At 39.5% G+C, this 17,318-nt stretch overlaps 1 protein-coding gene across 6 annotated transcripts in view; it reads right to left on the bottom strand.

The window, feature by feature from the left end:
* The window catches only part of LOC105687648 (homeobox protein homothorax), a 303,587-nt gene that overhangs the window by 250,209 nt on the left and 36,060 nt on the right, over window positions 1–17,318 (bottom strand). For all 6 annotated transcript variants that reach the window (XR_007278162.1, XR_007278161.1, XM_048654505.1 and 3 more), the window contains exons 5-6: window positions 15,868–15,918; window positions 7,598–7,786 (exon numbers count right to left, since the gene is read on the bottom strand). Coding sequence is in view for 4 of the 6 variants with exons in the window: in XM_048654505.1 (XP_048510462.1) it covers window positions 7,598–7,786; window positions 15,868–15,918 (240 nt within the window). In the remaining 2 variants the exon portion in view is untranslated. The remainder of the gene's footprint in view (window positions 1–7,597; window positions 7,787–15,867; window positions 15,919–17,318) is intronic.

The raw sequence follows: 17,318 nt of genomic DNA, 5'->3' as shown, positions 1-17,318 counted from the left end.
CTCTGTATTATGTTTGAGAATGTAGGTGCACAGAATGAAAATCTTCTTAATCTAAAATTACCAATAATACTTAACGACGATCGGGATCTGATTACCCCTCGATTACGAGGTACGGAATTAGCAGTTCGATAGAGAACGATGAAATTTCCTACCCTATTGTTTTTTTTTTTTTTCTTTCTTTTGTTTTTTTGTTTTCCACAAAGGATCTGGTGTAACAACGAGATTACAAGTTTTACCGGTTGCGAAAAGACGGCGGGTGTAGAGCTTTTATCGTAGCAAGGAATACGTAATCGGGACAATCGGTGAGGTCGTTGTACATGGTTTGAAATCGATAATCAGGTAATTAGCCGAGTCGAAGGGCGGCATAATTTTGTAGGAACTAGAAAGGAATCGGAACAAAAGGAATTCGAGGGAATTCATTAGGCGGCGGTAGAGAAGAATGAGACGAGAGCGATTTACAAGTGATTATACGAGGCTCGATATCTCGGATTACTTTTCTTCTCTACCCAACGGTCGGGAGGTCTGCTTTTCACTTTTTCGCACGAACTATACCGTGAGCGCATACTACCTCGAATCGGCGGTTCCCCAAGGACTCGAAATATTCTTAGGGTTGCGCCCGTGGTTCCGAAGGGGCGCGGAAGGATGGCACGGGAAAAGCGAGGGACTGTGGGCGGGGTAAACGCGGCCCTGTTACAAGTTTTACTGCAGTTTTGCGGCTGGAAACTGCGAGAGCGTGGCGGGGGGCAATTGAATTTAAATATTCAATTATGCGATGTGTAAATGAAATAGCAATCTTATGCAAACGAGTACACGCTAAGGGTTGTTGCAAATTTAAAGGGTTAAATATTTATTAGCAAGGGTTAACTGAGATTTATGCCAAAATCGTGACGATGCCCTCCAGGTATTCAAATACGTACGTATATGCCTAATGAGAACGGAAGCGCATCCCCAATTCCCAATTCGAAAATTCAAAAATATAACAACGATAATCACGATTATCTGAACTCTATATATGTACGTATAGGGAATTTGAGCGGCATGCTTGTACGTTTGACACGTTATAAAAACATATCGAACGTACGGATTGAGGGAAATGATCGTGATTGTGATGACCGTGTTACTTTTGTGTTGTAATGGTAAAAGAATTTTTTTAACTGCAATTATTTAACTCAACAAGGCTAACATTTATTTATATTGAAAATACGTTGATTGAGACAATAGTTTAAACAGTATCATTATTGGTAATATATTATCACTATAATGCTAGTCGTATACAATGTGTGGGGTGAGTTTTTTTTTTTTTTTTTTTTTTCTTTAATCTTCATCTCCTTAAGCCTATTAAGTTGTATCGTATAACACACATACATTCACAATGTCTGTCGGATTAAATTTTGCCGAATAATTTTTTTCTGATTAATGTTTTAATTTTTTTCTTTTTTCATCTTTTTCTTTCGTCGTCTTATTCTCGTCGTAAGTTTGAGTGAAAAAACGGAATTCGAAAGAAAAAAGGTATGAGAAAAAAAAAGAAAAAAGTTAAAAAACATTTTTTTTTTTTTTCATAAATGCTTGCAGTAGCTTTCCAAACGTTCGGAGAAAAGAACTTTTAACCTGTTTGTGCAGTGTCAGTTGTCTCGTAAACATAACAAATACAAATATCATCATCATCATCATCATCATCATCAGAAACAATACAAGAACAAAAACGTAACTATATACGACATCAACAAATATTTCGCGCCACTCAAACGCGGATGAATAAAAAAAAAATCAACTCTTGAACAATCTCTCGTTTTTTTCCCCCCTGAGAGTAATGCATAATAACATAGACGCGTAAAACTTGACTGTTACACGAAACTTGCGTATTTCGAGATCGAAAAGAATTAGCAAATAATGTACATATCAGCCGATGTAAAAAATCAATTGTATACAAAAAAGCATTATCCAACTTCTTTCTCTCCATTTTCGATTTCATCCTACGCGGTTTTATTCGTGATCGCCGATCAAGAAACTTCAGTTAATATTCCAACGGAGAAAATTCATAGGTACATACAAGTGGTAAGAAAATGATGAACGATTCGAACGAAAATTTACTATCTCTTTTTCCATTTTCAAGTTTGAACAATTCTTTTCTCGATTCATTCACGGATCTCGGAACTGGCGCGTCGGATGATTCGGACGATGCAATGAATACAATTTGCGGTAAAGGATTGAAAAAAAAAAAATAAGTAATAAAAAGAAATTCGAAAAAGTGAAAAAATTAAACAATTTCAGTGGTAACAGTATAAAAGCATCCATCGAGTACCGTACTTCGTTATTTGAAATATATACGTATATATATATGAGTTTTGTTAAGATCGCTGCAACAGTCACTGATACCGAGGCATCGAACTACTCGTATAGAGAGGAAGAAAAAAAAGTAGTAAAAAAATATGTGTATACATACACTCAATAATTTTTCGAATCGTTGACGCGTAATAATATAAAACGTAATATTCCAGCGTGTATGTATGTATGTATAATAGGTACATAATCGTATCTATAATGTTATATAAGTACAAGTTCGGACATACGATGTGAGGTTCAAGGTATATTTAATACATATATGTATATAAAGTACATATACTCGCGTACCGTGACTGCAGCATTATCTCACATGTATATAGAAACCTTTTTTGCTTTAATTATGTTTTTTTTTTTTCAGTATTATATTTAAGTACATACTAGCTGCGGTACTCGTGTACTGCATTTCTATGGCACTAATTATTCACGTATTAAGATCTCCCTGCGATCACATTATTATAATATCGAAGCCCCCGAGACACTTGATTTTTTTAGCATTTCATGCAACAATTATATCGATCAATTATATCACTAAATTCTTACTCTCATTTCATCCCTTCCACATTTAAAAAAATTTTCCTTTTTTCATCCTCTTCGTTTCTCGATTCATTGATAAAACAAGTTTCAAAAAAGAGTTGAGCGAGAGAATAAAAAGAAAAACGTTTGTTTAAAACTTAACGTGTATAATCCGATGATAAAACAACTCCCACATATACATACATATATATATATATATTCATATATATATATATATACTTGATACTGCTGCACATTTCGTAATTTACAAGAATAGAAAAAAAAAAAAAAAAAAAAAACAGAGTCAAAAAAAACTAACAAGAACAGAACCAAAAAAAGAAAAACACACAAACAACCAACATTCACTTTCCTTGCGACTCGTAGAGCTTTCTTCTCCTCGTTGAATTTTCCTTGTTCAACATTATCCTTAAACTGAGCCGGGAAATTCATGAAATTCACCGTTATGAAACAGTGATAATGATTCCCGGCCCTAGGTTCGGTACTCGTAACTAGGGTCTGTACCAACAGGCGCCAAAATCCCTCTCACAATCACCGTTCTTCGTAGTTACACCCCTTTATAATTTCGATATGATATGATCGAAATTATAAAATATATATATATATTTTTTTTTTTCCTTTCACTTTGCACTTTGTAAAATATACAAAATATTTTTTTTTTTTTTTTTGTATATCGATCATGCTTTTGGAATGGACGGAAATTTCGGTTGATTTCACATCGACGAATACATCGACCGTACATACATATCGTTTATACATGAGTCATGTATCTTTGATAAATATATACACGATCTAAAATATTCGGCCAGTGAAATCACCGTCAACATCCATCCGCGTTCCATCGTCATCTGCGTCATCTGCTGCTGCTGAACCGTATCTTTTTATCCCCCGCAAAATCCATGCAACCTGCACCCTAAGGACCCTTTTTCCGTCTCTTCGGTCTTCTACGTCAAAGTCGTTACTCCGTATCTGAGATGAGTCCAGTCTTTTGTTCTCGGTTTCTTTATTTCCTTCCTTGATCACGGTCAGAAATGTTTTTTTTTTTTTTTTTGGTTTTCTTTTTTTTTTTTATTCAAAAAAATTCGTTCGTCCACTCGGCAGATCTAACGTGTCTTAAATAATTTTACAAAGTAAATCTAGTATGCGTTTATGACAAAGATAAAGTAAAATATACTTATCGTACGTGAAAAAAGTAAAAAATCTGTCTCGTCCAACGTACCGTTGTGTTGTTTTTTGCGGTCCAGTTATCGTGGAGCGTTCACTAGATTTTTTTAATTCACACGTGGTCGATTGTATCGGATCGTGTGCTACGGAAAGAGTGACACACCCCCTTTTGATTTTTCATGATTCGATTTTTCTGTCATTTTCAAAATTGGGGTAGCGTGTTTTAGTTTTTTTTTGCTCTTCGGTTCGCGTCTAGTTCAGTCTTAGTTCTCGTTTATCTCAGTGTAAAGAAGAGAGAAAAAAAAAAAAGAAGGAAAACGTCATTTCACAGTACACGGGGTATAATATGGTACTGCATGGGGTACATAATATTTCATTCGCCCTTGGGTGCGGGTATTTTTTATACTTTCATTTTGGTCCAGCTCATGTGAGATCGCTGGGCGGGGGGCACCAGTATAGTAGCAGCAGAAGGCAAGTAATATTTCAAGGTTCAAAGTTCAAAGTTACTTCATATATAAATAGGGGTCAAGAACGGGGATTGGGGGGTGGATTCGCGCGCCCTGCCGGCCAGGACTTGTACCTCACACAACTCCCTAGTTACGAGTACCGATACCTATTTATAGGCGTTTTTATAATAATATATGTGCCGATCGATCAATCACATATATCCTAATAATATAAATATCGATACGAATTAATATTAATCGCACGCACTCGGAAAGACCATTTTAATCTTAGTATGTATGTATATATATATATATATATTTTTTTTATATGTATTTAACTTAATCGCTCGCACTCCCTCTCTCTATTTTCTAATTTTTTTTTTTTTTTTCACTCTCATTACGTATATAGTATTATTTTTGTTCTCGTTTTCGTTTGATTTCTTCTTGATTTTCTTAAACATTTTTTTTTCCATAGTTCGTTTGAATTTTTTTTCTTTTCTCTTCATTACTATTCTCTATCGTATATGAATAAAAAGCAGACCGCTCACAATTCCCTTCGGTAATATATACATGTCTCGTTGTAACCATAATTATTATTAATATTGTTATAATTATTGTTGTTATTACTATTATTATTATATCGTGTCGGTTCCGTTTTTGCATTCGTTTATCCGCATTATTTTCTATGTAGTTTAATCCGTTCTTTCCTTTTTTTTCCTTTCTCAAATTTTCAATTATTCGATGCAATCTCTTTTTTTCACTTGACTTTTGATTCGATTCCCACGACTTGAGTATATAGATATACGTATATATACATATTCTCTTACGATCTACCACGCGGTATAATACGAGAGTATGACAATTTTTACATTACATATTATATGTATATATAGATATAAATATATATATTATATTCATATATTTAAATATAGCTGCTAACGTTTAATAATTTAAAAACTACTCTACATTCTCAAACATATATATATATGTACATATATATATATATGCCGCATATTTCGTATATCGTTTGTAATTATTAATTATTATTAATCATTAATTAAATTTTATTCCTTCCGATCATCGTTATCATTTTTCTAAAAAATAGAACACAAATTCATTTGTGACGGAGCCCTTAATCCTATTACGTATATTTTCTGATCACGGTTAATTAGTCATTCTTATTTAATTATAATCAGTGATTAGACTATTGTTATTAATCATCGTTAATTATCATTATTCTTCGTTATTACAGGTATTTTTTCTTCTTCTTTCGGTTTATTTTATTTTTTTTTTCTTCTTTTGTTCCAATTGTTTCATCATTATCATCGTATTAATATTATACACAATTTACTTTAGACTTTAGCTTGCTTATTACGGCGTGTAATAATGTAACCGTATGTATAATTTTTATTTTTATATAATGTTTTACGTATACGTCTTATCTAGGCTATATCTATGTATAGGATAGACATCGCGACGGTTATACGCATAGTGTAAAAGATATTAGTGCATGTAACACCTCGAGTATTATCTCTGGCATCGGATTAAACCTTCCAAAAGATAGAATTTTTGTCGATCGTCAATTTTACAGAATAATATCTTTTTCCTATGCGTGGTGATACAGTAGCTATGATATTTCAACTATAGAGTCTGTCGTCGATTTCGATTGCTCGTCATTTCGTTTCGTTTTATTTATTTATTTCTTTATTTTTTTTTTTCATCAATCAAATTACGTTTGCATCCAAGTATCTGTCAATGGTTATCATAGTTCTTGAATTCTGGATTTAATTTCTTTAGTCATTTTTGATTTTTTGTTTTTTTTTGTTTTCTGGTTTGTCCGTCTCTCCCTCGCAAGCTCCCTTCGCGGACGCCGCGCGGTCATCGTACGTATACATAATAAAATATTTCGCTTTATATTTTACACGCAAATATAGAGTAAGCGTACAGATGATAGATACGCGATTACAGGTGTACCCATAATGCGCATATATGCCTGATAATCGAACGCCGCCGAGCTGCCCGGTTTCCCTCAATCGCAGGTAATGTAGTGGCGAAGCAAAAAAAAAAAAAAAAAAAAGAAGAAAACGAGAAGAAAATAAAGATTAATAGATCGTGTAAAATCGTATTCAGGTAATAATGCCCAGTTTTACGCACAATACGCATGTGGTTTTTTTCGTTAGATTAAATCGTTTCGTTTCTTCTTTTTTTCTTTTTACTTTCACTACGCATTACCTGGGTCCGTACCACACCGCGTCCCGCCTCACCTATATATCGAGCCGATAACGCGTATTTTAATAACTAAGCTTTTCGCACCACTTATGCTTTGTAAATTATAACAACCGATGCGGGACGATATTCCACATCACCGCAGGGGCTAGGACCTCTCAAAACGCGACGATCAGATTTTCTACTTCACCTGACAAATGCGCGAGGAAAACCACCGAGTTCCTGTACGCACCTATGTAAGTTCCTCCTCGATCTGCCTCATTTGTTCGCATGAGTTGATTTTATTTTATTTATTTATTTGTTTTTTGTCAAAATAATTACGAAAATCCCTACACCGTGACGATCGCACGCATTTCGCATATAGTGCCACGACGGTTCTTTCACGAAATCATAGTGTTACTACTGTTATTTATTTATTTTTTTTCTTTCTGAATAAAAACCGAATGTACTAATATAACGTCGTTGAGATATATATCGCGAATATCATATAAATATACAGTTATCATCGACAGAGTGAAATACGCCGTTGTTGATTAACAATAGTATAATTAATTATATTACGAGCACGGATAAACGGCCGAACTTATGGAGTGATAAGCGGCCAGTGCCGCGTGAGCGTGCGCGGGCGCGGATGCGGCGTGCGGAGACGCCATCGCGGAAGCGGCCGCAGCCATCATCATCTGTTGGTGCGTTCGCTTTAGGGAGTTGGGAGTTGTGGCGGCGCTACTGGGGGTGTTCGATTGCTGGTGGTTGGTATGGTTATGGTTATGGTTATGATTTTGGTTTTGGTTTTGGCTCAGTTGCAGGGGGGTGGTACTGCCGATGGCGTGATGGGGGGTGAGCGCGTCGTGCGGATAATAAGTTGTGGAAGATGGTGAGGTACTCACTACGTCCGGGGTGCTCGCTCCGTCCGTATGACTCGTGCTGTCCGCCGTGCTCCTCGGACCGCCGTCCAAACCGTTACCCATCTCCGGTGGTTTCGTACTGTCCCGTTCGTCGATCACAAGGTCAATCGGCATTTTACCCTTCAAACAACTTATGTACCGGTGACAGAAGTTGTCGCACAGTTCGTGAACCTGGAAATAATCAAAACAAAAACAGAACAAACGTTATTAGACCGCCGATTTGTTTTTTTGTTTTTCTTTCAACAAGAAAATCGGTAACGTTACACAACGATCGGAACCGCAATTATCGCACAAGAATTTCATCCCTCATCCCCATTCGCATGTAAGACGTGGACGGTTCGGATCCAACGATCGCAATTATTTCTACGGTTATAGAAAAAAAAAAAAATAGAATTGATATCGTACTGCCCGGAAGATAAGAGGGAAGAATCGAGGAGTTCGCATTAAATCGTGCGCAGTGCGTTTGCAGCGCAATGGCATCCGCACGTATGGTATTATATGCATCAGGAGCTGTACGCCGAGATGATTCTGTATCGCGAGCAATGAAGGTCTGACCGGTGTCCGGTGGACCAGAATGTTATGTATGCAAATGAGAGCTGACAGGCCTGTAGGATACGTGTCCCTCCTGCGCCCGACCATTCTTCGACTTCTCCTCCCTCCCTCCCCCCCCCCCAGCCCCGTCGCAACATCAGCGGTTTCGCTTATGACCACCGAGCCGATGCACATTCGGCTTAGAAAGAAAGCAAGAAAGAAACGAAAAGATAAAAAATAAAAGAGGATGTATATATATGTATATATATATATATATCTAGGAACATTTATCTTGTTATATGCAAATCTGAGAAGGTTGATCGTGCTATGAAACCGCCTCCAGCGATTTCAGTTCGGACTGCGAATGTTCAGGAATTGATATCGGGACAGAAGATGTCCAGGTCACAATATATGTATATTTATTCGAAGAAACTAACTTCCTTTAATTTTATTTCAACGTTATACCCGTACCCGCTGGACAAAAGTTGTGAAAACGAGACACCGGGGACGCTCTGCGGAGGTGTGTACGCGGTACCAGGCTACGGAGTACATAAAAACGAAACGTTGAGATGATTCGACTCGCTCATTACGTTCGTCGCAAGACGAGGAGGGCGGCACCCTGATAATCACGCGCCGTTCTTTGGTTTCGTTTCGCTTCGCTTCGCTTTGCTCTGCTTTGCTTCGCTCCGGACTTCTCTTACATTTTTTATTACTATTTCATTTTATTTCAGTTTTTTTTTTTACGCCGGTCGTACACACGTGTGCGAGGAGAGCACACGCACACACGTACAAACGAAATGTGCCCGCGTTTTTTCCAACGGGGTTCCCTACGAAACCGAGGAATGATCACGTGGCGAGGTAACACAATGCCTTAAAGATGACTAGACTGTTGTCGGCCGAGTAAGAAAACGAAACCTGGCCAGCTGAACACGAGCGAAGGATACCCACCGCCTTCGAAGGACATCGACCATAATACCGAACTGGTTAGAATTTGATCCCTCAGGAGTCCGTGTATTCCGACCTAGCACCAATGATACATAGACGCCGAAAAAAAAAAAAAAAAAAAAAAAAACAAAGTCCCCGATTCGCGATAAAACATCCTTTGTCTCATCTTCTTCGTCCGTCTCTTCTTCTTCTTTTTCTTTTTTTTTTTTTCCTCGGGTGACTAAAAATTTTCGAATTCGTGAATATCGAATCGAATGTAGTCTCGCGAGCGAACCACAGCCCCGCGTGGTTTTAGTTTAACAAATTTTTAGCAAGTGGAACAAATCTCGCCAGAGGTAAGAGAAAAAAGAACGAAATATTTTCAACCCCGTGTTGAACATCGATTCTTATTAATTTAGGGATCAAAATAAGAAGGAAGAAAAATAGAAACTTTACGACTTTGTGCCACGGGCTTTTAAACACTTGTCGGTTCACCGCGAGAGTTTTATGGTCCTCACCTGGGCCGAAAAGGGATTCAGGTGATTCTCATAGTCGTCTAGCTATAACGCGCGCCTTTTGCAAAAAAAAAAAGTATAGAAAAAAAGGAATGCAAATTTTTTTTTAGTCGCAACAAAACCGTTGCGCCGCATTTTTTCGTTTTTTATTTTTATTCCCTTCGTATTCACGCGTTTAAAATTCGTAGACAAACATCCATGACGGATGTAATGGAATCGCGTTTGTGCCACCTGGTCCCCGTGCGTGGTATAACATCGTATGTATATATGTATACATCGAACGTTCGAAACCGAATGTCGAAGGGAATAATTTTCGGTCATTCCGGAGGTCGATATACGAGGTAACCCGACGCTCGGATGTCGGTAAAATCCAAAGGACACGAAACCGCGTGGCCTTGACCAATAAACTCTCGTTACAAAAGACTGGAACAGTCTGGCGGGGGTTGGAAAAAAAAAAAAAAAACATGTACAAATTTCTAAAATAGGTTTACGCAGACGATAAGGAACCGTCGCGATACCTGTAGGGGTGGTTTTCGCAGGGTGGCGGGTATGGGACACAAAAAACCGCAGCAGGTCAATACCTAGACCTATGGATCTTTCGCTATATTGATTTTTGTCATACACCCCAGAGCCCACCCCCGCCGTCGTCTGGGTAACATTCGTGTTCCTAACGAGTGGCGTTCTTGTATCTGTACTCATCTATCTCCGAAGAACAGCTCGCGTCCCAAAACTCCGTCCTCTTCATCGCCGCGTGCAACGGGTATTATACCGTTGGGTATAGGTATGGACACCGATGCCTCCCATCCCGATGCTATCTCAGCCATGCCATGCCGTCAATACCAAGGTACACAAATACGTAACGCGTATACGTACATCTTTCCACAAATATGTATACATATATCCGTGTATATAAAAGGAATATATATATACGGCCAAAACTCGGATGACCGCAAAGAGATACGAAGAAACCCCCGAAACCGATGGATAAATCCGAATTAGTCCCATGTTTGAGATAAAACGAAAAAAAATTAGTCCAAATAACTTTCTTGATTTTGTTTCTTTTTTTGGTTTTTTTTTATTAATAAAAAAAATCGCTACGAAATTGCCGACAATGTGCCCCGACTATAGGGGTGGTTTTTTTAGAGAAATAAAAAATACATATTTCTATCTACGCGCTGCAGACGAAATTTCACATTTCTTTCCTGCAGTATACCCGGAGTTCAGTTCGTCGTTTCAAAAGGCAAACGTACCTGAAAGAAAGGCCCATCGCCAGATCGTAGGGAGGTATGCTGCCCTATATGTAAAAAGGCATCGGGCATAAAAAAAAAAAGGAAAGCAAAAAAAAAAAAAAAAGAGAGGGGAAAGGACCCTATTTAACAATAGAATTCTTTCAAGCCATTGGTAATGAAAAAAGAAGGGAAAAAAAGAAAAAAAAATAGAAGACGAAAAGGAACGGATGGTTGTACCTCGACCTGACCACCCTTACGGTAACTATGTTACCTATAGTACTGCAGATTCCGAGCAGGTATAATAAATGTAACATGGAACTTGTGAGTCGATTTATGGTTATAAATTAAGCATCGGATTGTCAAAAATCAAAATACCCAAAATATTCAATTTCGTCCTAAAGGAATTAACTGAAAACTGGAGACCCCTGTAATGAGATTGCATAATTGGAAAAAGAAATAGAAGTGAAAAGGTGTACGTACAAATTGAAAGAAAAAAAAGATTTAGGACTGCACTAGAAAGTGAGAAAGAGACTATGAGGAAAAAAAGTACAAAAATAAAAGGTGAGAGAGAAATAGAGTAAGAAAAAAAAAAAAAGAAACGGGAGCAGCCGGGGCATCAGGGGTTTGAAGGAAGAGAGCAGCTGTCATGTCGGCATCCCTGCGGTATATATATTATACATATAGGTGGAAGTTTGGCCAGGTTTATACAAGGTGAGTTGTTTGTGTATATATGTATAACTGATGGACCGGTGGATATTAGGAGACATTTCACGTTTTTTATGTTCACCCCTAATCCTCGCATCAGCGTCAATTACACGGGAGGTATGGTCTATACTTAAATTGACGAAAAAAAGGTGAACCTGGATTTTCGTTATTTTCAAAAACGGTGATTTTACGTGGACTACAATTTTCAAATTTCAATTACAGTCCGACCGAACGAGAACTATATTTATTTTCCACATAATGACGATATAAAGCTGACGATTTGTGGAACTGCGACAAAAGAAAACAAAAAAAAAAATGAAATTCCAATCACGTTCAATGAGAACGTACGTCCCGCCAAATTATAATATTAATCACATCGATCAAATTTACACCCTTCGTCTCGACGACGCCTTGAAAATCCCACAGGAATTTCCTCTCGCTACGTAATACCAACAGCAAAAGTAAGAAAAAAAAAAAAAATAAAAATAAAAATGGAATAAACAAATTCAAAAGAGAAGAAGAGAATGAAAAAAAAAGTGAGCATCATCCTGGTTGGAAGAGAACCAGTTTCTTCTTCGACGTAAGTATTATAGAGATCTTTCCTATACCTAGGCCATGTATTATACGTATATACCTATCTATATACCTACTCTATATATAATGGCCAGTTTCTAAAGAAGAAGAGAACTGACGATGAAGCGATGGATTCTTACCGGTAGACGGTGGGCAAGTTCGGTTAATACCGAGTGAATTATATGTATGCATACTTTGAGGAACGGAGAGACAAAAAAAAAAAAAAGAAGAAAAAAAGAGAGGAGTATTTTTTGATCGTAGCGAAACGCATAGAGGAGGGTATGCGGACGGATTATAATATGTGAAACGAGACTATCCAATGGAAGGCTGCGAAGTCCGAAGGGAACACGTCCAGCCTTCCTTCCTTACCGCGACTGGTGCCCTCGCATCGTTGTATTGCATTGCCTCTTGGAGAACGTAATTATGCTAATACGGGATTGGTTGAAAAATGTTAAATGCACTGGGTACACCGCGGGCTACGATGATCCCCATTGGTCGAGTTGAGTATATACGCGGCTTGTGGTGCAGCGGCAGCTATTTATGGAATCTCTTTCACCGCTGCTGTTGCTGCCGCTATACGTAACAAGATTATACCCTACATATTGCCTCCTTTTTCTTTCAATTTTTCTCTTTCATTATTCACCTGTTATTTTTTTATTTTTTTTGACTTTTTCATTCGCATCACCGAGCGCAACAAAGTAACGATATTCCATATGGATCCTTTCGTTATTAATTATAACTTATCGAACTACAACGAGAATGCGAGTAGCCAAACGTCAGCTGTATGATCAGTGCAGTACCGCACTTTATAATTACACAAACCGCTATCCTCATCGTCACGCCTAATGAACCAAATGATTTTTCTCTACTTATTCATAACCGACTATTACGGAAACGTTTCAAACTCACGTTTGACTTTGATGAGAATTTTCCTTCTTATTTTTTTTTTGTTTTCTTCTCATCGCGATTAGTTGCGTTGAAAAATCGAATTATCAGACACACGTAAGCGTACAAAGCGTACGTATGGTGTAGATAATATGTATATAATATATCGAACAGGAGGTATGGTTATGGAGAACCGGTTTTGGACGAGGGGTCGGAAGTGCGGCTGCAGGAGCAGCGGCAGCAGCAGCAAGAGCAGCAAGAGCAGCAGGAACGAAAACCCGCGGGTTTAACGATGCGTTTGATAGAGAATACGAGCTCGCCAAGGGTCGATTACAATCTTGACGTTAGCCGTTGTTTGGAAAGTAATCGAAGTGACTCTGACTCGTGTGCTAATCGACGGACCACCTCCGCCACATCAAAAGCCGCACACTGGTATAATACGCGCACGATACACAGCAGTCCGGTATAACTCGTGTACACGTGAATTACGTACGTTCGTATCGTTTGATACGGATTAATTTGCATGTGACTTTTTTTTTCTTATTCCGATTCGACGAAATTCGTTTCGCCTAATGATCCATACGCGTCACATTTTGTACAACGCGGTTGTTCGGAATAATTATATTTATCAAAGATAATTTGAACACACGTACGGTTATTGAATTTGTTTTTTTTTGTTTGCAACGTCAAATTATACATCCCGCGTTTTATTAATTAATACGCGAGATCACGGCGACCGGCTGAAAAGGATTTGCATTATTTATACCGAATCGTGCGTCGCGCGATGGTTCGAACCAAAAAAAATTGAATGAGAAATTTTTGGAAAAAAAAAACAAATTTCAATGAGCTCATGACGATCCTCGTCGTCATTATCGCGAGATCGTATGCGAGCCCGGGATATTGAAGAGTTTGAAACGAGGCGGAAAACAAAACCGAAATAACCAAAACTTGCCTCCGGGTTTATATGTGCGGCGGTCACCGCGTAAACTGTTGTAATAATAATGATACGATCAGCGCGTAAATGTGGAAAATTGCTATAAAATTGCACGATACATAAAACGATCGAGGAGTCGACGCGACGATCAGAAGAAATTCTCCTCCCATACTTTTGCACCGTTGCTTCGTTTTATGCAACCGTTCGGCTGGATGCAGAAAAGTGGCGTCGAAGGGGCCCTCTGCAATGTTGCGGCTCCTAAAGGATCGGCTGCATATTCAGGACCCGACGACCATATCGGTATACATAACGTACTACATATGCCATTATATATGCCTGCACATGCAATAAATACATATGGCAAACGCGCATCGCGGGGTGAAGGTAAAAGTAAAAGGTATATAGTACGCGAGAGGACCGATCGCAAGTCTTGGGTTCGGCCAATGGCTGCGTCAGCTGCCATTTCGATGGAAATGCGATGGATGGCTTCGGTATTTTGTATGATAAAATATTACCGGAGGAAACCCGAAGGCATAAATACAAGCGTGACACACACGCGTGCGTAAGTAGGCGTTATAAATTTTGACGTATCGTGATATTATGCACAAATTTTGTATCGCATACGCGCGCGCGTACCCATGCATACAGGTACCCCATGTACTCCGGAAAAATTCTATTGATACCGTCCATGCTAGATAAAAAAAAAATAAATAGCGAATCTGACCAATTTTGGGCTGAAGAAACTGCGCCCAAGATTTGAATGTCGGTAATCGATGGGAAGAGGAAATGCAGAAAGAGGGAAACTTTGGCGAATTTTTTTACACCTGGTCAACGGAAGACGCCGAAACCTTTGAGATCACGGGGAGGGCCGCGAAGCTCTCGAGTGTCGAAGAAAGAAGGGAGGAAAGATTTTCAGGTGCATCAAGATCTACGGGGAGAGCTTATAGCGGCAGCAAAAGTGGTGGTAGTAAGTGCGAATTAACATACAATGTAAACGCGCTGACATCGATTGTCTTTTACGAATCAATTACGCGTTTGCGGTGAAAGAACGCGGCCATCTTTATGCCCCATTGTCCGAATCAGAGAATCGCAAGGGACGCCGCGAATTTCGATCTTTCGCTACTCACCGCTGACTCTCCGCTTTCGAGGGAAGTGTATCTTCGCATGTAACGTGTGACCGAAATTTTTTCACGCGCAACTTTTTCCACCCGCGCGATCCGAGATCCCAAAGGTATCGGTAAAATTTCGTTGAAAAATTTTCCAATTCGCCAACTTTACTCGTGTGTACGGTGAAATTTTAATCGCGGATCAACTTCGCCGACGGTCGTTTTCGCGGAAGACGTTGACGTTTGGATGACCGATGAAACGAGTGGAGTCTATACAGACCCCGTGGCATTGCACCTGTCAAACTATGTAGGTGCAATTCGCAGCTTTCACCGCAATTACGTATAATGGCAAAGTTCAAATAATTATCAATTTACAGCAGTCGCGCGGTAGGTACAAGGCAGCATACTGCAGGCTACTCGCTACTTGCCGTAACTATTAATTGTGAGGAGAGTTAATATCGCGGGCGTGTATCCCGTCGTTGAGAACATGAGCCGTGGTATGTTATTAATACCAAGACATAACCCTGTGAGTTTTGCATCATTGATGCGGTGTCATTAGGAATTTCAACTAGTTGAATATGCATCTAATATAACTTCTGCGTTAATATCGAGGATCAATTTATGATGACATATAGACGGAAAATAATTACACTCCACGGCACCGTGGATATAGTTCGTCGAAGGTGAACGACCTCCTCTCGAAAGGACGCGCGAAATTTGTTGGATGAAAGAAGAAAAAAAAAAAAAAAAAGAATCCAAGTTCCTGAGGACTCGATCCGTCGATGGGTTACCTATAAACGGTTCCGATCGTACGTACGTGTAAAATGATTGATTGACTTTCATTACTCACCTTTTCAAGTTCGAGGAGGTGAAACCGGAGGACTTGAATCGCTTGGACCATCTGCAAGACAGAAAAAAAAGAGAAGGTACAAATTAATCAACGGTACTTCGGGAATAAATTTATATTAATATTAATTAAGGAACGTGATCGCGCGGGGGGGGAAATAAAAAGGGCGGCGCCTCGTACGTGGGAAACTCGGTGCAGACGGATCGGATTCAAGTGTTGCGATATAACGACATCGAGACCATCGGTCGCCGCTGCTGCAGTGGGTAAGAGTCGCGGTTTAATTGTAAGTTTCATATACGATACGCACTGCTTCTCCGTTTTTTTTTTTCTGTTTTTTTCTTCTTTTCGCACACGCACGTATGTAGATCCATTAGCTAACCGCACTCATTCATTTGTTTCTTTGATTCTTGTTACTTTTATTATCCGGATCGTTGCCATAATTACGGCTTTATTCATTATACCTTTTCATATTATCTGTCGGTTCGGTTACCTCGGGATAGGAATTAACAAGAATTAATTGCATTTGCATTCGCTAATTGCCTATCTGAATTCTCGCGCGAGGAATGCCAATCTCCGCACGCCTGCGAACGCATGCACTCCCCTGTGCCGCGTTGCTGCTGCTGCTGCTGCTGATGTTAAACTACATTATAGCCGCCAAACTGCTACTGCTGCTGCTGCTGCTGCTGCCTTCGGCTCACATGCTTTCGCGGTGACCGCCGGTGCATCTCGTCGACGAAATACGCGGTAACGGGCTCGCAAAATCACCGCAATTATCCGGCGGCGATGCGCCCCGATTTTAAATCAAAACCAGCCAACGAATAAAACTAGACTCTCTCTCTCTCGCGAAGTGCATCGAAGTGGTCGATGTTTCGCGTCGTCAAAAACTAGCGGGCGAGGTATCAATAATTATTCGGTAATGTGGACGTACGACGTTACGTACGAAGGTGGGGCAGGAGTAGCCGGAGTAGGCGGCGATAAGGTTTAAATGATGCCCTCTGGTCAGGAGCGATTGCGATAGGGCATGGCGTCGACGAACGGTTGGGTCGTACTGTGAGCGCGTAAACCTGCTGCAGCGGGGCAGGTATTAACTGCATAATTTTGCGATTTGCGGTGTAGCCCGGTGCGGTTTAATGCGATTGAGTTGAGAACGCGCGGTGCGGTGCGGTGCGTTGCGGTGCCGCGACGATCGCGGACCACCCTTTTTTCCGTCGTTATTTTGCTTTTTTTTTTGCGTTCGGATTACTTTTTTTTCACCGCCTTTTTGTCGCTCCGCTTCTTCTTCGGTCCCTCTCTCTTCCTTCTCCAATCCTCTCACACGTCGCATTCGCCATCTTTCAATTAGGCGAAGCAGCGATCTTAATTGTTAATTAACATTATATATTTATGCAATTATGGCCCATTATGATTCCGCGTGGTCGATAACCGACGCACGTCTCCCGTTGCGTGGGGAATCA

This window comes from Athalia rosae, chromosome 4 (assembly GCF_917208135.1).
Source record: "Athalia rosae chromosome 4, iyAthRosa1.1, whole genome shotgun sequence".
Classification (NCBI taxonomy): domain Eukaryota; kingdom Metazoa; phylum Arthropoda; class Insecta; order Hymenoptera; family Athaliidae; genus Athalia; species Athalia rosae.
Note: the sequence above shows the minus strand (reverse complement) of the source record. Positions and strands in the feature narration are given on the sequence as shown.